General features: G+C 45.7%; 1 protein-coding gene across 4 annotated transcripts; it reads right to left on the minus strand.

Annotated features, from left to right (window-relative positions):
- Positions 1-290: 290 nt before the first annotated feature.
- On the minus strand, positions 291-20,697 carry SUV39H2 (suppressor of variegation 3-9 homolog 2). Of its 4 annotated transcripts, none has more exons than XM_038741008.1 (7): positions 15,345-15,962; positions 14,633-14,707; positions 13,811-13,956; positions 11,221-11,892; positions 7,567-7,713; positions 5,729-5,858; positions 291-800 (listed from the first exon to the last, which is right to left on the minus strand). In XM_038741008.1, exons 1-7 carry the CDS (start codon positions 15,376-15,378, stop codon positions 652-654), a joined length of 1,353 nt encoding a protein of 450 aa, XP_038596936.1. In that variant the 5' UTR covers positions 15,379-15,962; the 3' UTR covers positions 291-651. The 4 variants fall into 4 exon arrangements, with proteins under 4 accessions (XP_038596936.1, XP_038596938.1, XP_038596937.1 ...); XM_038741009.1 differs by lacking the exons at positions 291-800; positions 15,345-15,962 and adding exons at positions 3,056-4,911; positions 20,637-20,696; XM_038741007.1 differs by lacking the exons at positions 291-800; positions 15,345-15,962 and adding exons at positions 3,056-4,911; positions 14,827-14,992.
- Positions 20,698-21,982: the final 1,285 nt, after the last annotated feature.

Genomic DNA, 21,982 nt, shown 5'->3' on the forward strand with positions numbered 1-21,982 from the left:
CTATGTGTCAGGCACTGTTCTAAGTAGTGGAGTAGATACAAGTTTATCAGGGCGGATACAGTCCCTGTCCCACGGGGGGCTCATAGTTTAAGTAGGAGGGAATGGGATTTAATCCCCATTTTACAGTTGAGGCCACTGAGGCACGGAGAAGTTAAATGACTTGCCCAAGGTCGCAACAAGCAATTGGCAATGCCAGTATTAGAACCCAGGTCCTCGGACGTCCATGCCTGTGCTCTTTCCACTAGGCCACGCTGCTTCTCCGAGAGCTCCAAAAAAAGACGATGCTTCAGTTAGAGTAAAAAACACCAAAATCCAAACACAATTTATTTTGTTGGAGAAAAGACCATTTTAAAACAAAATACTGCAAGAATCATTAGCTAGTACAGAGATGTACACATCCCATGATGATTAAAAAAAAATAAAATATTCCTGAGATTACCATTTGTATCACCCAATAGGTGACACAGTCCCCACTACGTACAGGAAAAACAAATTCGATACAATTCGTATGTAGTATTTAAAACAAACTTCGTCCAAGTCTGTTGGCTCACTAGTTTAAATCCCCCTTTTCCACATCCTTGTCTCTGAAAATGCTCTTACTGAACAGCTGTCTATGGGGTCAGTGCTTTCTCTGCTCCAACGGACAACCGACTAGATGACAATCTGTACATGTCCAGGGCTGACAAAGCTGGTTCCACGGGGTAGTAGTGTTCCACGCTTCTCCGAAAAGAAACCTATCAGCTGCTCCTTATGGTGAATTATCTTGGTCAATGGAATTCGCCAGTTTCTTCTTTCATCTTCTTAATAATAATAATAATAATTATAATAATTATTACTATTATATTTGTTAAGCGCTTTACTATGTGCCAGGCACTGTACTAAGTGCTGGGGTGGATACAAGCAAACAGGGTCGGCTCATACTGCAGGTTGGCATTAAGCACTCGGGGCTTAAAACCTATTTGTGAAAATTCAGCAATATCTCTGCAATTAGTGCTATGGTGACTGTTACTTTTCAAATCTCTTAAAAATGAAAAACTAGCTTTGCTCAAAAATACTTTTTTCCCCAGCTACATATCATCAGCAACCTAGCTCCCGTAGTTCTGCTGACTTACCTCTCAACATCAGTAAAATGCAAGGCAAAAATGAACAAACGGCGTCTCTTTTCCCCATTTTCCCATTAGATCTGCTCCGGTTTTAATTTGTAAAGTAGTACTACAAACTGGCAAAATCATGGTCCCAGAGGTCATGGGTTCAAATCCCAGCTCCACCAATTGTCAGCTGTGTGACTTTGGGCAAGTCACTTAACTTCTCCGGGCCTCAGTTCCCTCATCTGGAAAATGGGGATTAAATCTGTGAGCCCCACGAGGGACCACCTGATCACCTTGTAACCTCCCCGGCGCTTAGAACAGTGCTTTGCACATAGTAAGCGCTTAATAAATGCCATTATTATTATTATTATTATGGTCCTGGATAATGAATCTTGACCCAGGTTGTTTTTTTAAAAAAATGACACGTTAGCTATTTTAAGCAAAAATTTTAAGCTGACATCTTTAAAATAATTGAAGCCGTCGTGTGCCCCAGGTTTGGCCACGAGATCTTCGGTAATTCTTTCGTCTGAGGAACTAGGATGATTTTTGATGTCACCTGACCAATTATACATTTGAAATTAAACTATGCATAAGGCCGATCGTCACCTTCCGTATTAATGCCATCTTCGTTGTAGCAACGGGCGTGCTGACTACCAGGAGGATGAGAGCCGTTTTTACCCGGGTTACGGTGCCATCTTCCCTTGATGGCCTGCCCAGCGGGCCTACTGGGATGGGCAGAGTAAAGCTCACTTGGGACCGGAGCTGGATCCCTTCCCTGTCCTATTCTCCGCCTCATCCCTCCCCTTCCCTCTTTCTCCCAGCAGCAATGGTAATGAGAGGAGCTTATGCAGAGGCTATGCACTTGATAGGCACCCCAGCACAATCTGTAACCTACGTTAATGTCTGCCTCCCTCTCTAGACTATAAGCTCTTTTTGGGCAGGGAAAGTGATTACCACTCTATTATACTGTACTCTCCCAAGCGCTTAGTACAGTGCTCTGCACACAGTAAGCGCTCCGTAAGTACCACTGATTAACTGAGCCTGAAACAATAGATAGGCAGCAGCAGCAGCAAACAGCCATGGTGGGAAAAAGTTTTTCTTATTCATCCAACTATTTTCTAGAAGACCCCATCTCATTATTCAACAGGGAAATCTTTTACTGAATTGAGACACTGCAACTTCAGAGTTTTATAACAGAGTGTACAGGGCAACCCCTCAACAGATGCAACCTGGCCTACTTCCCACATATGCAAACAGTAGCCCAACGGCTGGTAAGTAGTTTCATCCCTTTTCCTGGTCCCTTATCCACCTCTCCCGTTCCCAGGCGTTTTCCTCCCTGACCCTCAGTACCTCTCCCTGAACTTGGGACCCCCTTCCCCAGTCTCCCCTCTCACTCCAGGAATTATTCTTTTTTCAAAACTAACCCTAATGACCCCAGTAGTCACTGCCGCAGGCTGAAGGCAACCCCCTTCCTCCCTTCGATCGGTGGTATTTACTGAGTTCTGGGCTAAGCACTGTACTAAACACTTGGGAGGGTATAATAAGAGTAGGAAGACAAGATCCCTGCCCTCGAGGAAACCGGAGTGTAGCAGCCCACCTCCGTCAAAGGGGCAGGATTGGAGTGGTGCGGTCTCTTCCTAAGTCCCTGCCCCAAAAGGGCAAAGATGTGGGAACAAAGAAAGGGGCCTCCTCCCCTCCAGCCTCCTCCTCCCTTTCCTGTCCCCATAGCTTTGAATGGGGAAGTGTGATCCAGTGTACAGAGTTCAGAACCCAGGAGATGTGGGTTCCGATCCTGACTCTGCCACGTGCCTACTCTGTGACCTTGAGCAAGTCACTACTTTTCTGTACCTCAGTTTTTTCACCAGTAAAATAGGGGAATACCTATTCTCCCTCTCCCTTAGGCTGTGAGCCCTGAGTGAGACAGGGACTATGCCTGACCTGATGATCTTGAATCTACCCCAGCACTTAGAACAGTGGTTGGCACATAGTGAATGCTTAACAAATACCACAATTGTTGTTATTTTTTATTATTATTATGGGGCAGGGAGACTGGGCTACAAGAAGGAAGGGTTAGAGGGGTTGTGTCACAATGTGGCGGGGGGAAGGATCAGGGGGCAGGAGGGAGAGGGACCAAGTTTGGGGGAGAGAGGGGTAGGGTATGGTGGAGGAGAGAACGGAGTAGGTTCTGCCACAGAGCCTAACTAATGGTATGCAAGACCAGGGGCAAATATACCCTATGATCTAATCAATCATTCATGGCACATCCACATTTTCAGAGAACGTAACCCCGTTGCGTCCTGGGCTATGTCTATATTACTCTACACTGCCCTTTCCCAAAGTTCATTACAGCCACACGGGTGTTACTTGTCACCATCTTCAATAATAAACTATATTGGCACAAACATCTCCCCTCCTTACATGTTGCAATAATTGGGCTAAACTGTACTACAAACTGTAGTATAGATACTACCTATCAGTGACTGCCTTTTCCCCCTTACTGCATCAATCCCAAAAATCTCAGTACCCAGTTGGCTTTACATTACACCTGTGATTCAAGTCTGCAAATACTAGCAATTTCTACTGACATTTTAAAAAATCAATCTTGGGGAGAAAAAAATACTGCTAGCATAAAGTTTCTTCGCAGTCCATGAAATAAACACTGCTGAATTAACTTATCAAGCACTAGTGTACCTCACCACATATTTTCTAAGGCCATTTAGAAATCCTCAAGACCATCCGTAGAGCTTCAAACTTTCATAAAGACTGATTTTTTGTTTTAAGTTACAGGTCCAATTCCAACAGATCCACGTTTCAGAATCACGATTTTGGCCAAGACAAACTCAGCTCTCATTAGTGGATATTTCCACTCGATTCATGTATAAACCAGAAGCCATTTAAAAACAGCAGTAAACATAAAATCGTTGGAAAATGCCATAATTAATGAATGGTAGGTTACATTACCTGGAAACTAAGCATATTAAAGTCTGCATGAGATATTTAGGTCCTGTGAAACATTAATAAACTCTTGAATAGATATACAGTAACACTGTTCTCAAGAACACTCTGGTGCTTGGTAGACATAAATATACCTTTTACAAGGTATGCAATTCTAGTTTTGAATAATTACTTTCAGACTGACAAATTTCAGTATCAGTAATTCCCCCCCCATTCCTTATAAAAATTAGAAAATAGAGTAGATTTGATATTCAGTTCCACACTAGTCCCAAATCAATAAAATGATCCTTTTTTTTAAATTTTCAAAAAATGTAGCTAAATCAACAAACTCGATGTTCGTCTCACATACAGAGAGCCGGTGCTTAATACTTGCACGTTCATAAGCAGCACTTTTGTACGAAACAAAAACTCCCTTATGGAGTCAGCTCTTGTTTCATAGCTTTCTTTGCCCACACCACATCCAACACTGATGGTCTGATTTACTCTGAGGAACATTCTTGAGGTTGCATGCTCCCAAAATTCCAGACTCATACACATCAGGAATGTGTCTTTGGCTAATGCTGTTCTGAAAGAAAAACAGTAAACTAGGAAAACATAAGGCATAATCTTGATTTAAAATTGTGTAAAAATATCTCAGAGACTTAAATATAAAAAATTCACTTGCTAAAAGGGGACTGATGGCCTTAAAATGTGTTTCCTATCTTACATTTACAGTGTTTGTAAAATAACTGCCTCCATCTTCAGGTCTGCATCCTGAAATTTTAGTTGAGGTAACCTCTGCAAGACACAGAACCACACTTGCACACAGTTCTGACTCTCTTTTTGGCTGGACTGAGGTCGATGGACTCAGAAGACAAGTCTCCAGAACCTGAATTTACGAGAATACATGCATTGGGGGGATGGGGAGTGAAAAAAAAAAAAAAAGGAAGGTAATTGGAAATATTGAATTGTTGAGGCTTTTTTTTTTGTCTAGAAAAATCTAAGATACAGAGATTAAATTGCACTAAAAACTATGCACTTCTGCTTATCGGGCCAAAACAGTGAGGCTACCTAAAGGCACTTAATGCAACGGTGGATAAAAATGAATGTTTCTTGCTGTTTGCCAAAACTCTCCCAATGGAATACATAGGAATTGTATAATTTCCATATTTTTTAAATAGCCTAATACTTGCAAATCTATTAAATCTACCATGAAAGTAACTTCATAACATTCCCAGGGAACCCAAATTTTGAAATTACATTGCTGGGAGATAGGTTATTGAAAATTAGTTCACAGTAATAGCACTTTTTAAGTGCTTACTGTGCGGAGTGCACTGTACAGACAAGCAGCGTGGCTCAGTGGAAAGAGCACGGGCTTTGGAGTCAGAGGTCATGGGTTCAAATCCCAGCTCCGCCACTTGTCAGCCGTGTGACTTTGGGCAAGTCACGTCACTTCTCTGTGCCTGTTACCTCATCTGTAAAATGGGGATGAAGACTGTGAGCTCCCCGTGGGACAACCTGATCACCTTGTAACCTCCCCAGCGCTTAGAACAGTGCTTGGCACAAAGTAAGCGCTTAAATACCAACATTATTATTATTATTATTACTAAGTGCTGAGCACTCACAAATAAATCAATTGGCAACACAGATGGCTACACCACACTCTAAAATCAGAAGGCCTAAACCATACTCAAAAAAAACCGTACCTTTCATCTGGTAATCAAACGTGAGTTCTTCTCCAGCCTTTATTGTTCTGGTAGAAAATAATGCTATCCGAGGAAGACGAGTATCAAGATTATCGATGAAGACATTGAATACCTGGAGATTTGGGTCACACTGAAAAGACAAGTTAGAATCTTATACTCTCTGTCACTGTGTTTGCAGCAGCACAGTACAAGGTTCATAAGGAGGGGCCTGTGGTTGCCAAAAAAAGTGAAAATGAAACACAACTTGCCACAGAGCTAGTGACTGAACTTTTTTTAGAGAGTGGTCAGTGGCAGTCTGGGGGTGGGGAGGTGGTCGAGTGTGGGCAGCACAGCAGGATTTCATGCCACTATTTGTGCCATCACCTTAGCCTGGCAAGGTACACTTGCCACCAAGGTCGGGGCAGAGTTCAACAGAGACAGCAGTGCACAACCCAAGAGAAGTGGAACCGGGAAGCAATCCTGTGAATGTTTGCTTAGGAATGCCAATGTCTGCTCAATTCTCAACCAGGGCTCATAAGCTTTGCACAGTCCTGTGACCCAGACCCCGGTTTTGATGTCCCCCTGAAAATTCAGTTGCCAATTTCCCAAGTCTTTCCCGACCACAAACATGTCTGGAATGTGATTTATAGCCACAACGGTTGAATTGATACTATTCTATCTAACATAGCCAGAACTCCTAGCAGACAAGGGCACTGGGGAGGACTGTGTCTTTTTGTGGAATCTGTACAACAGTGAAGCTAATTATTTGAACTGTGGCTGATGAAAATACGTAGTGAAAAAAAGATCTGAATGACCAACCAAAATTGAGCATGCCACTTAGCTTTGTCAGCTCTTTTGGGGAAGGGATCACATTTACACACAGTACACACAGTAGGCACTCAATATATACATACCACTGATTAACTGATTGATATGAGGCACATAAATCCAATTTTGCTCCACCAGCCAAATTTATACTTATTTGGAGTAATTTCAGGCCTCAGTTACTTCAGTCAACTGGCTTTCTACTAAATATACACTCTATGATAGAAAAGGGGTAAATTCATTATCCTGGCCTCTGAATTTGAGGATCCAGGATCCAGCGCTTAGATGTAAATCTCCCCTCCCGCCCGGCATTATTTAATACTTTATATTGTATATTATTCATTTACAAAATCTTAGGTTATTGTTTCAATTGTGTGCCTTCTCCTGAGGAACCCGGACTGCTGAACTGAGGCTTTCACACCACTGGGTGTGAACAAAGTAGAACTCAACAGACGAGTTCCTTACACAAAAGAGGCTAACTAATAGCCCCATATTTAACTAACTGCTCCTTCGCAGTGTTGGGGCACCACTAAGCAACTCAGTTATCCGGGGAAAGTGACAGTAAATGTCGGAATTTATTATTTGGTATTCTTAAAACACCTTCTAAGAATGTATCTGTATAGCTGCTCCACTATTGTTCTATGGTTACATGAAAAATGTGTCTATGAGAAAAAGGTCTTACTGAAAATGTGTCACATGAGTTTGGGTCACCAATTTTAATAAAACTTATTAGCTTAATTGACTTGACTATGAATCTCGGCATAGTTCCCAGGGAAAAGTGTGGCCCTTTCAAAGGATCTGTTCATTTTACATTAATCTTAAAGGGAAGTTTGAGGTGGCAGAAGCGCACTACGAAAGTGTGTTTCTTACTGCCTAGGAGGAAAATGACTAGTTTTTGCTTGCAATTTACTCAACGATAAATTCCTCCTAGAGAGTTGAATGGGGGAAGGGGATTACGAAGTGTTTAAAATTGCAAAGTGAAAACCTAGTCCACAAAAATAAAAGCCTTGTTTGAACTTGAAACAATCTCTTACACTATGATTCACAAAATGTGATACATTTCCATATCGAGCTGCATCCACTGTAAATTCATCAGATTCATAGTCCAAATCAAAGAGATATGTGATTCCTTTATCATCATAGAGCTGTCCTCTTCTCTCCGCTTCCTCACTTGTAATTACCTAAAGAGAAGAACAGAATGCATTTGGTAAATACTCCTGGACTGAAACAAAAGAGCCTTCAAAGTTTGCAAAAAATTTTAAGGTTAATGATATAATGCAAAAGGCTAGATGTGATTGGAGAAAAGGGAATAAAGTCGTTAGTTATTTGATGATACCTCAACAGATCAGTGCCTAAAATGTGAGGAGAAAAACCCCCCAAACTGCCAGCTTTTCTAATAAATTACGGCTTCCATTCAAATTAATTTTCATACAGGCAGTCCTCAACTTCTGACCAGTAGAAGATTTTTTTTTTAATGGTATTTCGCAAGTGTTTATTTTGGTAGTAAGCGCTCAATAAATATGACTGAAATATGACTGATAATCAGGTTGGACTCAGTCCCTGTACCACATAAAGTTCAGTCTTTATCCCCATTTTACAGATGACATAACTGAAACACAGAGACCTTAGGTGACATGCCCAAGGCCACCCAGCAGACAAGTGGCAGAGCCAGGATTCAAACCCGGGTCCTCTCACTCCCAGGTCCCGTGGTCTTTCCACTAGGTGATATTGCTTCTCATTTGCTAATTGCCTAAAATTACACTTTTTTGGCTTTACACCTTCAGATTCCGCTTTAAGACATCCGATCTGCCCATCTGACGCTAGGCCCCACAAGCTTCTTTTAGAGCCTACAACTGTAGAGTCCTGCATTGGAAGGAAGATGGATGGGTTGACCCTTCTTGGGGACTCTGGCTGATGATCAGGTACTTAATCCTCATCCCCTCCTAGCCCCCTTGGCCTCTCCAATTCCCATGTAACACCCCAATTCCCTAAACTGTTTCCTTGTTAATCAATCAATGGCATTTACCGAGCCCTTACTGGGTACAGAACATTATACTGAGTGTTTGGGAGAGTTGGCAGACAAGCTCCCTGATCTCAAAGAGCTTACAGCCAGCTGTCCCGTGCTTCCTTGCCCACTTGTTCTCACTCACTGCCACTTTATTTATAAGCACAGATGTACTTGACCAGGTCTTTGGCCAATGGTAGCCTCTACCCGCACAGCCCCGGTAGCTGGGGCCAGGGATTACCGTCACCACCATTCCCCCTGACCTGTTTCCAGGTCGACCACAGCTACATGAACTGGGCGGATCTGGGATGACTGGGCGGGCCCCTGGATGAGGGGGCTGGGGGAGAGGGGGGCAGGGTAGGGCTAGGAGCTGTCGTGGTTTTGGGGGCGAGGGGTTGCCCTGACCTGGGGAAAGGCCTGGCCTGGCTGTGCACAACCAGAACTACATAAAATCGAAAGAAAATTCAAAAAGCTTCACAAGGTGACGGACGAGAGGTGGGCCCAGGTGTGGCCGTGGGATGGGGTGGCTCAGGAGCTGTGGAGAAACATTCAGAGAAGTAACCTCTCCAGACAGATTCACCTATTAGTCTATTTTTCATACAAAAATAGAAAAAAAAAAGCCAGGGAAGGGAAGCTTGCTTTTTAGATAATTTGTAGGCAGGGAGCCTGCACATTAAACAGTACAGTAATATGTTACGATTCTTTATGTATTTTTAGCTTATGGAATTTTTGTCAGTATGATTTCTATTTATAATAGAAATACAGCAGTGTACCTATATTACTAATCCACAAACTGATAAAGGTAATTTTAATCAAATTTAGTTCAGGAACCAAGCCCCATTTATTTCATTACTCAGACAGGAAATTGGTTCTGACGCGCTGTTAGGATCTGAGGTTTTCTGGAATCAAATGCGTCAGAAGTTTAAGGACTGCCAGTTCAAAAATTCTTCTGAAACATCTACATATTGTTGTCCTTCATACTTGAACAAGATACTGGGAGGGCACCAAAGAAATTGTTTCAACAACAGCGGATTAAAAAAACCAACAAATTAGAAAGCATTAGGTAACATTTTCCTTACCCACTCTTCACCCATTCTATGAGAAATGACTTTAAACAGGCCCACCGTAAAGAGATCAAACTCACATCAAGAATCCAAATTGCTAGATGAGCTCATGTCTTAGCTGTAGCCCAGCTGATACTAGCACATACACCTTTACAGTTTTACAAAGCAGGCCACGCATGCAACCACAGTCAATTCTCTCTCAGAAAAGCAACGTGGTTTAGTGGCTAGAGCACTGGCCTGGGAATCAGAAGGACCTGGGTTCTAATCCCGGGCTCTGCCACATGTCCGATGTGTGACTTCTGGCAAATCACTTCACTTCTCTGGGCCTCAGTTACCTCAACTGTAAAATGGGAACTAAGAGTGTGAGCCCTTTGTGGGACAGCGACTGTGTCTAACCTGATTAACTTGTATCTACCCCAGTGCTTAGAACAGCGCTTGGCACATAGTAAGTGCTTAAATGCCACCATAATTATTATTATTATCTCTCAGGCCTGGACAGATGCTAAAACCTAAATTGCTTTTTGCAGTTCAAAGCGTGGGAGCAGAAAGCCTTGGACTTTCTTGAGGAGGGAAGGTTCAGCTCATTTACATTTCACTGAGCCAAGTCTTCTTCATGCCAGTTTCACTTGTTAGCATTTAAACAAACCACTGATGGCAAACAAGGAAACTCCACCTCTTCAAAGCCAGTTCGTTTCTGACTGCTTCTTCTCTGGACTTTTTTTTTTAATGGCACGTATTAAGCGCTTACTATGTGCAAAGCACTGTTCTAAGTGCTGGGGAGGTTACAAGGTGATCAGGTTGTCCCACAGGGGGCTCACAGTCTTAATCCCCATGTTACAGATGAGGTAACTGAGGCACAGAGAAGTTAAGTGACTTGCCCAAAGTCACACAGCTGACAATTGGCAGAGCCGGGATTTGAGCTTTTGTTTGGAAACTGCTCCCCTGGTTTTGAATTTTACAGATACAAGCCAACGTGATTCGTCAGTCAATCGTATTTACTGAGCACTTACTACTACTATTATTATTGCTAAGTGCAGACCATTGTACTAAGTGCTTGGGAGGGTACGATATAACAGACACATTCAAAAATATGACTGACTGTTGATCAGTCGATCAACAGGATTTGGTTCATCATCTATCAATTTTACTGCGTTTTTCTCTCCTAAGCGCCTAGTACAGTACTCCCCATACAGCAGGCAATCAATCAGTCAATGGTATTTGTTGAGCATTTACTGTATGCGGAGCACTATAGGAAGAGCTTGGGAGAATGAGATGGTAGACACACTCCCTGCCCAACTAATGCACTTTCTTGATCATCTAATTTGTAATAATTTAACAAAGGATAACAGCTAATACTTCCTGTTGTCACTACATTCTCTTCAAAAGGCCCAAGTAATCTTGAGTCTGGTGAAACATGTCAATAGGCTTATTTCTATAAATCTCCGCTGATGCCACGTTCGGGCAGACATTAATTTCTACACATATATAGGAAATCTCAGTGCATGCTGGCTTAATGTAGACCTGGCACCTTGAGAATTTGGGAGGAAAAAAAAAATCCACGAGCCCGCACAAGTCGATTACAAGTCATTTGCGTTCTTAAACTAGGCAGTTACAAGTACCTCTCCGACATACTCCATGACGAAACTCATCCTCTTAATTTTCTCCAGGGTTTTCACTCCCCAGCCACAGTTGTTGCTAGTTCGAAAGATGCAGAGTGAGTACTGCGTGCCTTTCTGCACGATCCTATTGGGGCAGTCGGGCCCGCACTGGCACTGGGAGTTGCATTCGTAGATGGGGGTGCCCGGCTGGATTTTGATCTGGTTGTTTTTATTATACGCCAAGTGGACTCCGGCTTCGGCCGGGCAACACTTTTCAAAGAAGCAGTCAGTGCACACACAGCCAACTGTGGCTTCACTTACTAAACTGATTCCGGGAGCGGGTTTGTATTCATTAATGTAGTAGAAATCTACCGGGGGACCCTCCAGGTCCACAGTGTTTTCAACGAATATCATCCCATCGTGGTTCTTTTTTCGGTTGAGTTCTTCTTGCCACCTCTGCAGAGCTATCCTTTGTTTCGCCTTCTTTACGATATACTTGGCAAGCGCGGGCCTCAAAATCTTAACGTTGTTCTTTAGAGTTATTATTTTCCCTTGCTTCATCTTTGACAAATACAGACGCTGGTCATTATAGAAGTGTTTAAGAAGCAAGGGACATTTGAGATTTTCCAGAGGCTCCCAGGTGTTTGTGGACTCCGGCCATCCTTTCCACTTTACAAGGTAATATTCCATATCCTTAAAATACAAAAGCGGGTGTAAGTTCACTGTGTGGTTTCCAACAAGCTTTTGCCAAAATTAAATATCTACAAGAGCACCCTCCACTAGTAAACAGCATTCTTTCAGAGCAGTTGAAGAAAAAGAAACAGTATTAAAAATGTGGCAGAATGGCACAATCTCCCAAGCATTTTTTCCTTCTTGATTCAATTTACAGTGACAGTTATTTCTTTTTGTTTTAACCTCTGCACATTCTAGGGCTTTTGGTGAGAGTGAAGAGCTATGAATTTTTAATGTGAACTGACTCCTTCCTTTTCATGTAATGCCTGGACAAAATGATATCTTTCAAGACTGGGGGCCCCTTGGGAGACAGGAACTGGGCCAGATCTGACCATCGTGTAACTGTCCCATGCTCGGCGCCTATTAAAAAGCACTTCCAACCGTGATTATTATTGCTATATCAACACACATGAAGCATCTATTTACCCGAGTCCTGGAAACAAAAAATGGTGGTTGACACGTGAAGCCACGAGCATCGTAAAATGGCTCGGCTAGGTGGGGTGGCTGCAGAGTGGGCTGGGGTGCCACGGTGGCCATCCTCCCTGGAAGTTGGGAAAAGTCTATTTTCTGGAGCATCCCATCCTTGGCCCTCTCAGTCCTGCCCACGGCTGTTTTGTGGGAACTGAACACTTCAGATATGCCAATAGACCAAATTCTGCTGTGGGACACCGAGGGTATCTTTCTGGGTACTTTGAAGAGGCGCTGCGGGCTATCTCCAGGTACTAGGCCTTCTCAACTTTCGCCAATTCTCCCCTGTCTTCCTCCTACTGGGCGACAGACAACCCACCTTGCCTTTTCAGTTAAAGGGGCGGGAAGGGGATGGTGAATTACGGATGTGGGAAACGAATAATTAAACTTATAAAACTGATTTATACTACAATACAGGATTGTGGATTGATCACCTGTGGACAGATGGGCTTTGTCATGGATACCAAGGGATCCCTCCCTGTCTGCTTCCCTCGGTTCTGGAAGGTGTGTGTGCATGCATGCGTGTGTTTGTGTTGTTGTACAACTCCGGCCCCTTGTGGGACCATGGTTTTCTGCATCTTAGTCTGAGATCCTGCTTGAAGCTGCTTGCAGACAATTAAAAAACAACAACAAAAAACCAGCCAATAAGACAAGGGTTTTTTTTTTTAATTAGTTGGCTACCAACTTTTGTTACCAGAAGGCAGGGGGGAAAAAAGATACATTTATCACTAACCAATGAACATTGGAAGTTGGGAAATTCAAGGTCCAGTCTCAGTTTTGTCTCTGGACTAATCGCTAGATTTGTCTAGGCTTGTTTCCTGGAGGAAAATGACAGCTGTCCCCTATCTTCTCAGAAGTGCTTTGAAAGTGAGAGGATGAGTAGGTATTCTATACCTCAGTAATGTGACACAGTTAAATCAATGGATTCAACAGATTTTAAAGTGGTTAGCAACTCCCAGGAACAAAAAAAAAATGCATATTAATCCATGTTCAAAATAAATGTACATGAGAACATATTCCTCTGGCTCATACTAAAGGCAGGTCAACTCCCTTCAGCACAGAAAGGCTTGCAGAAAAGATAAATTTGTTTCCACATCCAGAAACTCCAAGAAATAGAAAAAGACAAATCTCCATCCTACATATATTGTCCTGGGCAACAAACGAAAAGACGCTCTGATTTTAGTGCAACGTAATGTCTAAGCGCAAAAATGGTTTAGTGTTTGGTTTTGTACTTTTGCATCTGAAAAATTTCTGGCAATGTCTATGATAGATTGAAAATCCTATTATGGCCTAGACTTTTAAGCTTTAGAAAAATGCTTCCTTAGTTCCATGATTCTCATAATGTGCTGAAGATGGAAGATACTAAATGAAGTGCTGATTTTGACTCTGTGAGGCTAGATATTTGCCTTACCTTTTCTACCTTGTAGTTACACAAGTATTCCACCTCAAAATTGTTTAGATTCCTTTTGGTGATTCCAATCGATTTACATGTGAGTTTTTCTTTTCTACACAATTCCTGGAGGGTGTCAAATGAAGCTAGACATGGCACACACCAAGCTACAATAAGAAAATAGGATCCTTTACTTACGAAAAGCCTAGTCTTAGTAAAAAGAAAAAAAAAAATTACATCTCCATCCTCTGAATTAGTAATTTGTACACATTGTGCATGATGCAAATGTACCTCATAAACACATATCATTTAAGAGTCCTCAAGCTGAAATTGAAAGCCTTAAGAGGCGCTCTTTATTTTGTAGTCTTTTCTAGATTTTCTCAAGATGAAAATATATCCCAATCAGTGAAAGGACTATAGCTAGAAAACACAAGCAGATAATCATAGTTTAAGAGCAAAGCAGTACTGAAAGTAGTCACTTTCTGGAGAACGAGAAAACAATTGTGAGATAATTTCAGCGTTTAAATACAGCTCTCTTAAAAATACATAATATTTTGCCAAGTTCTATATTTGGCATTAGACTATAAGCTCTTTGTGGGCAAGGATGGTGCCTTCTTTCTCTACTGAACTCTCCCAAGAGCTTAGTACAATACTCTGCACACAGTAGGCACACAATACATGACTGGTGCGTTAAGGTTTATGTAGCCAAATAAAGAGGCCATGTAAAGGTTTTGATTTCTCATTCACCAAAGTCTACAAAGCTTGTTCTCCCGTATGGTCAACTCTAAAGAGAAACAAAAGAACTGGAAATTAAGTCATATACCACAGTTGGAAAACACATACCTACAGTATAGGTCATACTTTTCCCACTTTGGAAGGCTGCGTGAAATTTTAACTCCAGTTGCTGTCTTGCTTGAGCTGTAATGCAGTATCATTAAAGCAAATAAAACCAAGAGTTATGAGCACAACGAAGAGGATATTGATTCTTTTAATACTTCACATACACTCACTTCTTCCACATCTTATATGCTCACTACCTGCATTAGGGAACTGGAGTGTCATCCTTGGCCAAAGCACACCTACTGGGGGAGAACGAGATGCAATGTCAGAAGGAACTGCTATGTGTTTGTGTGTGGCATCAGCCAAGATATGAGTACCACGAGTTTTCCTTAGCATGGCGTTCACCAGGCAGGTAAACCCCACACTTTAGGAGAACGGAATGCCTCTGCTATCATTTTTTAAAGCAGCGGGCCAAAATACAAGTTGTCCAACTCTCAGTGTAATGAACATAAACAGCCCCTACTTTACTAAGAAACATGATTTCTCACTGTATTGTGTTTTGCTAATGAGGCTGAGATACTTAGACCAGAATTTCTGCATCCCAATTTAGATCTCTGAGTGGTGAACAGCAATCACAGAAAACGCAAACTTCACCGACCAGTGATTGAAGTGAACTGGAAAGCCCTTCAACCACTCAAAAGGTAGCATTTATACCTTAACAAACATGGGTTTAGTTCACCAAATCGAATGTCAGTTGTTCTCAGCCCCTACTTACTGCGTGTAAGCTTGATGCTGCCTCCATTCTCCATTGCCTCAGGCTGCCGTTTGCTAATTACACGAAAGATTAAGGGGCAACCCACTCTTGGTCCTCGGATTTTTCAGTAGGACCAGTGGAGTGTATTGGTTGAGTTCTGATCGTGTGATTGTTTCAGGACAGTTAATTTACATAATTAAATCATTCCTTTTCAGGTGCAGGTCGAAACAAAAACTGAATAATAGTATTAATTGTGGTATTTGTTAAGCGCTTCCCATTTGCCAGGCAATGTACTAAGCACTGGGCCACGGTGCCACGAATGGTTTTGCCCAAAGATGAACATGACTCAGTACTGCTTGCAGAGACTCTCTAGTTGCTGAGGGTATTGGCGGGCGGTCAATTGCTCCAGAGCTCTTGTATTGCCTTTCAGCTTGGCGGCAGGAGCCAAAGCAATCAATCGATGGCGTTTACTAAACACTTACTCTGTGCAGAGCACTGTAGTAAGCACTTGGGAGGGGCAGACAGGCATTAAAATAGATTACGGATAGGGGACTCTGTCAGAGTAGAAGGATATCTCATCTCGAGAAACGGCATGGCCTAGAGGACAGAGCACGGTCCCGGGAGTCAGAGGATCTAGGTTCTAATTCCGGTTCTGCCTCGTCTGCCATATAACTTTGGACAAGTCACTTCTCTGTGCCTCAATTTCTCATCTGTAAAATGGGATTAAGACTTGTGAGCCCCGTGTGGGCCAGATTGTGTCCAACCTGATTAGCGTATATCAACCGCGGCACTTAATACGGTGCCTGGTACAGGGTAGGCGCTTAACAAAAACCATAAAAAAAAGATATCTAGATAAGAGCTGGGCAGCTGGGGTGGGGTATGAAAGTGCTTAAGGGGTACACAGCCAAGTGCATGGGTAACCTTAGAGAGGGGATGAATAGCGTGGGGAAATGTGGAGTTAGGATGAGAGGAGATGTGATTTTAGTCAGGATTGGAAGATGAAGAGAGTGGTGGTCTGTCGGATATGAAGGGGGAAAGGAGTTCCAGGGCAGTGGGGGGACCTGGATGAGGGGTCAGCGGTGAGACAGACATGTTCTTGGTCCAGAGAGAAGTTCAGAGGGAGTTAGGGGGCTTAAAAGAGAAATACCAGACAGAACGACATCTGGTGCCAAATCTCATTCTCAGTTCAGTCCTCAACGCCCCCAAGCCCCTAGGGTCACGGTCTCCATGAGTTGGGATTTTCTCCATTGATCTGTCTGCTAGATTAGGTGCTCCTTGGGTGTTGCTCGTTTGCTATTATATTGTGCTCTCCCAAGGGTTTAGAGAAGCAGCGTGGCTCAGTGAGGAAAGGGCCCGGGCTTTGGGGTCATAGGTCATGGGTTCAAATCCCAGCTCCGCCACTTGTCAGCTGTGTGACTTTGGGCAAGTCACCTCACTTCTCCGTGCCTCAGTTACCTCATCTGCAAAATGGGGATTAAGACTGTGAGCCCCCCGTGGGACCTGATCACCTTGTAACCTCCCCAGTGTTTAGAACAGTGCTTGGCACATAGTAAGCCCTTAACAAATACCAACATTAGTAAGCGCTTAACAAATGACATCATTATTATTATTATTAGTAGTAGTAGTAGTAGTAGTAATAGTACAGAAGCAGCGTTGCTTAGTGGATTCATACTTCCCAAGCGCTTAGTAGAATGCTCTGCACCCAGTAAGTGCTCAATACGATTGAATGAATGAATGAAAGAGCATGGGCTTGGGACTCAGAGGAGGTGGGTTCTAATCCCGGCTTTGCCGCCTGTCTGCTGTGTGACCTTGGGCAAGCCACCTCATTTCTCTGTGCCTCATTTACCTCATCTGTAAAATGGGGATTAAGACTAAGCCCCACGTGGGACAACCTGATTAGCATCTACCCCAGTGCTTAGAACAGTGCACGGCCCATAGTAAGCGCTTACCAAATGCCATCACTCTTACTGTAACCACCCCAGCGGTTAGAACAGTGCTCGGCCCATAGAGAGTGCTTACCAAATGCCATCACTCTTACTGCATCTACCCCAGTGCTTAGAACAGTGCTTGGCACATAGTAAGCACTTACCAAATGCCATCGCTCTTACTGTACCCACCCCAGCAGTTAGAACAGTGCTTGGCACATAGTAAGCGCTGACCAAATGCCATCGCTCTTACTGTACCCACCTCAGAGGTTAGAATAGTGCTCAGCCCATAGAGAGCGATTAACAAATGCCATCGCTCTTACTGTATCTACCCCTGTGCTTAGAACAGAGCTTGGCACATAGTAAGCGCTTACCAAATGCCATTGCTCTTATTGTACCCATCCCAGCGGTTAGATCAGCGCTCGGCCCATAGAGAGCGATTAACAAATGCCATCGCTCTCACTGTATCTACCCCGTGCTTAGAATAGAGCTTGGCACAAAGTAAACGCTTACCAAATGCCATCGCTCTTACTGTACCCACCTCAGCGGTTAGAACAGCGCTCGGCCCATAGAGAGCACTTACCAAATGCCATCGCTCTCACTGTACCCACCCCAGCAGTTAGAACAGTGCTTGGCACATAGTAAGCGCTTACCAAATGCCATCGCTCTTATTGTACCCACCCCAGCGGTTAGAACAGCGCTCGGCCCATAGAGAGCACTTACCAAATGCCATCGCTCTCACTGTACCCACCCCAGCAGTTAGAACAGTGCTTGGCACATAGTAAGCGCTTACCAAATGCCATCGCTCTTATTGTACCCACCCCAGCGGTTAGAACAGCGCTGGGCCCATAGAGAGCGATTAACAAACGCCATCACTCTCACTGTATATCTACCCCCTGCTTAGAACAGAGCTTGGCACATAGTAAGCGCTTACCAAATGCCATCGCTCTTATTGTACCCACCCCAGCGGTTAGAACAGCGCTGGGCCCATAGAGAGCGATTAACAAATGCCATCGCTCTCACTGTATCCACCCCATGCTTAGAACAGAGCTTGGCACATAGTAAGCGCTTACCAAATGCCATCGCTCTTACTGTACCCACCTCAGCGGTTAGAATAGTGCTCGGCCCATAAAGAGTGCTTACCAAATGCCATCGCTCTTATTGTATCCACCCTAGTTGCTTAGAACAGAGCTTGGCACATAGTAAGCGCTTACCAAATGCCATCGCTTTTACTGTACCCATCCCAGCGGTTAGAACAGCGCTGGGCCCATAGAGAGCGATTACCAAATGCCATCACTCTTACTGTATCTACCCCGTGCTTAGAACAGAGCTTGGCCCATAGTAAGTGCTTACCAAATGCCATCGCTCTTATTGTACCCATCCCAGCGGTTAGAACAGTGCTTGGCACATAGTAAGCGCTTACCAAATGCCATCGCTCTTATTGTACCCACCCCAGCGGTTAGAACAGCGCTCGGCCCATAGAGAGCACTTACCAAATGCCATCGCTCTCACTGTACCCACCCCAGCAGTTAGAACAGTGCTTGGCACATAGTAAGCGCTTACCAAATGCCATCGCTCTTACTGTACCCACCTCAGCGGTTAGAATAGTGCTCGGCCCATAGAGAGTGCTTACCAAATGCCATCGCTCTTATTGTATCCACCCTAGTTGCTTAGAACAGAGCTTGGCACATAGTAAGCGCTTACCAAATGCCATCGCTTTTACTGTACCCATCCCAGCGGTTAGAACAGCGCTGGGCCCATAGAGAGCGATTACCAAATGCCATCACTCTCACTGTATCTACCCTGTGCTTAGAACAGAGCTTGGCCCATAGTAAGTGCTTACCAAATGCCATCGCTCTTATTGTACCCATCCCAGCGGTTAGAACAGTGCTTGGCACATAGTAAGCGCTTCCAAATGCCATCGCTCTTATTGTACCCACCCCAGTGGTTAGAACAGCGCTCGGCCCATAGAGAGCACTTACCAAATGCCATCGCTCTCACTGTACCCACCCCAGCAGTTAGAACAGTGCTTGGCACATAGTAAGCGCTTACCAAATGCCATCGCTCTTACTGTACCCACCCCAGCGGTTAGAACAGCGCTCGGCCCATAGAGAGCGACTAACAAATGCCATCACTCTTATTGTATCTACCCTAGTTGCTTAGAACAGAGCTTGGCACATAGTAAATGCTTACCAAATGCCATCACTCTTATTGTATCTACCCTAGTTGCTCAGAACAGTGCTCGGCACATAGTAGGCGCTTACCAAATGCCACTGCTCTTATTGCCTCCACCCCAGCGGTTAGAGCAGTGCCTGGCTCATAATAGGCGCTTCCCAAATGCCATCACTCTTACCGCATCCACCCCGGCGGTTGGAATAGTGCCCGGCCCACAGTCGGCGCTTAGCAAATACCGCGGCTATTATGATGAATTGTTATTGCGGCGCTCTGCACATCGTAAGCGCTCAACATTCATTCATTCATTCCATCGTGCCGATGGAATGAATGAATGAATGCTGAGCGCTTACGGTGTGCAGAGCACTGCGCTTGTCGAATGGAATGAATGAATGCAGGCAGGCGGGGCTCGCGTCTAGGGCCTCCATTGTGTTGTCCTCTCCCGAGCGCTTAGCACAGCGTGGCTGACCAAGTGGGGCCCGTGTCGGTGGTGATGATGATGATGGCATCTGTGCAAAGCACTGTTCTAAGCGCTGGGGGGGGGGGATGCAAGGTGATCAGGTCGCCCCACACAGCCTTAATCCCCATTTTACAGATGAGGTCACCGAGGCTCAGAGAAGCGACCCGCCCAAGGCCACACAGGAGGCGTGTGGCGGAGCCGGGATTCGAACCCACAACCTCGGACCCCAAAGCCCGGGCTCTTTCCACCGAGCCACGCTGCTTCTCGCGGGCCCGGAGCCTTCTTCCCCCGGCATTCATTCGATCGTGCTTACTGAGCGCTTACTGTGTGCGGAGCACCGGACTAAGCGCTTGGGAAGGACAAGCCCTGGGGATATCTGGAGACGGCCCCCACCCAACAGCGGGCTCACAGTCTAGCAGGGGGAGGCGGACGACGAAACCAAACCTGTTAACCAAACAGAACGAATAGACTAGATGTGGACACGTGAGGTAAATCAGTAAGTAGACAAAGGGCTCGGTCCCGAGGTCGGCGGGGCGGGGGTCGGGGCCGTTGAGGGGGGCCCTGCCCGGCCCGGCCCGGCCCTGTCCCGTGGCGGCGGCGGCGGCGGGAGGGAGGCCGTGCGGGCCGTGCGGAGGCCCCCCCCCCCCTTGGGGCCGCCCTCCCCTCCCTGCCCCCCTTCCGGGAGGGCCCAGGCGGCCCCGGGGCCCGCCCGCCCGCCCGCTCCGCCCCGCCCTCGGGCCCTTGCCGAGCCCTCACCTCCCGGCGTTCCCAGGCCGGCGTCCGCCATCTTGCGGAGCCTTCATTCAAACTGGCGCCGTGTGACGGGCCCTCTCAGCTGGGGGCGCCGGACCGGACCCGCCCACACCCAGCCGACGTCATCGCACGGAGGCCAAGCGCGCCGTCGCGTGACGTCACCGCAGGGCGGACTCCCCCTCTGCTCTCTCTCTCTCTCTCTCTCTCTCTCTCTCTCTCTCTCTCTCTCTCTCTCTCTCTCTCTCTCTCTCTCTCTCTCTCTCTCTCTCTCTCTCTCTCTCTCTCTCTCTCTCTCTCTCTCTCTCTCTCTCTCTCTCTCTCCCTCTCTCCTTCTCTCTCCTCTCTCTCTCTCTCTCTCTCTCCTCTCTCTCTCTCTCTCTCTCTCTCTCTCTCTCTCTCTCTCTCCTTCTCTCTCCTCTCTCTCTCTCTCTCTCTCTCTCTCCTCTCTCTCTCTCTCTCTCTCTCTCTCCCTCCCTCCCTCTCTCCCCCTCTCCCTCTCCCTCTCTCCCCCTCTCCCTCTCCCTCTCTCCCCCTCTCTCTCTCCCCCTCCCTCTCCCTCTCCCTCTCCCTCTCCCTCCCCCTCTCCCTCTCCCTCTCTCTCTCCCCCTCCCTCTCCCTCTCCCTCCCCCTCCCCCTCTCCCTCTCCCTCTCCCTCTCCCTCCCTCTCTCCCCCTCTCTCCCCCTCTCTCCCCCTCCCCCTCTCTCCCCCTCCCCCCCTCTCCCTCTCTCTCCCCCTCCCCCTCTCTCCCTCTCTCCCTCCCCCTCCCCCTCACTCCCTCCCCCTCTCCCCCTCTCCCCGCTTCCCCCCCTCCCCCTTCCCCTCCCCCCTCTCCCCCTCTCTCCCTCTCCCTCTCCCCCCTCCCCCTCTCCCCCCCTCCCCCTCCCTCTCCCCCTCCTCCTCTCCCCCCTCCCTCTCTCCCCCTCTCCCCCTCTCCCTCCCTCCTCTCCCTCCTCTCCCTCTCCTCATATTTATTGAGCGCTTACTGTGCGCAGAGCACCGGACTAAGCGCTTGGGAAGTCCAAGCTGGCAACATCTAGAGACGGTCCCTACCCACCAGTGGGCTCACAGTCTAGAAGGGGGAGACAGACAACAAAACCAAACACACTAACAAAATAAAATAAATAGAATAGATCAATCAACCAATCAATCAGTCGTATTTATTGAGTGCTTACTGTGCGCAGAGCACTGGACTAAGCGCTTGGGAAGTCCAAGCTGGCAACATACAGAGACGGTCCCTACCCAACAGTGGGCTCACAGTCTAGGAGGGGGAGACAGAGAACAGAACCAAACATACTAACAAAATAAAATAAAACTCCCTCTCCTCTCTCCCTCCCTCTCTCTCTCTCCC

The sequence above is a fragment of the Tachyglossus aculeatus genome, assembly GCF_015852505.1.
Source record: "Tachyglossus aculeatus isolate mTacAcu1 chromosome 12 unlocalized genomic scaffold, mTacAcu1.pri SUPER_6_unloc_1, whole genome shotgun sequence".
Classification (NCBI taxonomy): domain Eukaryota; kingdom Metazoa; phylum Chordata; class Mammalia; order Monotremata; family Tachyglossidae; genus Tachyglossus; species Tachyglossus aculeatus.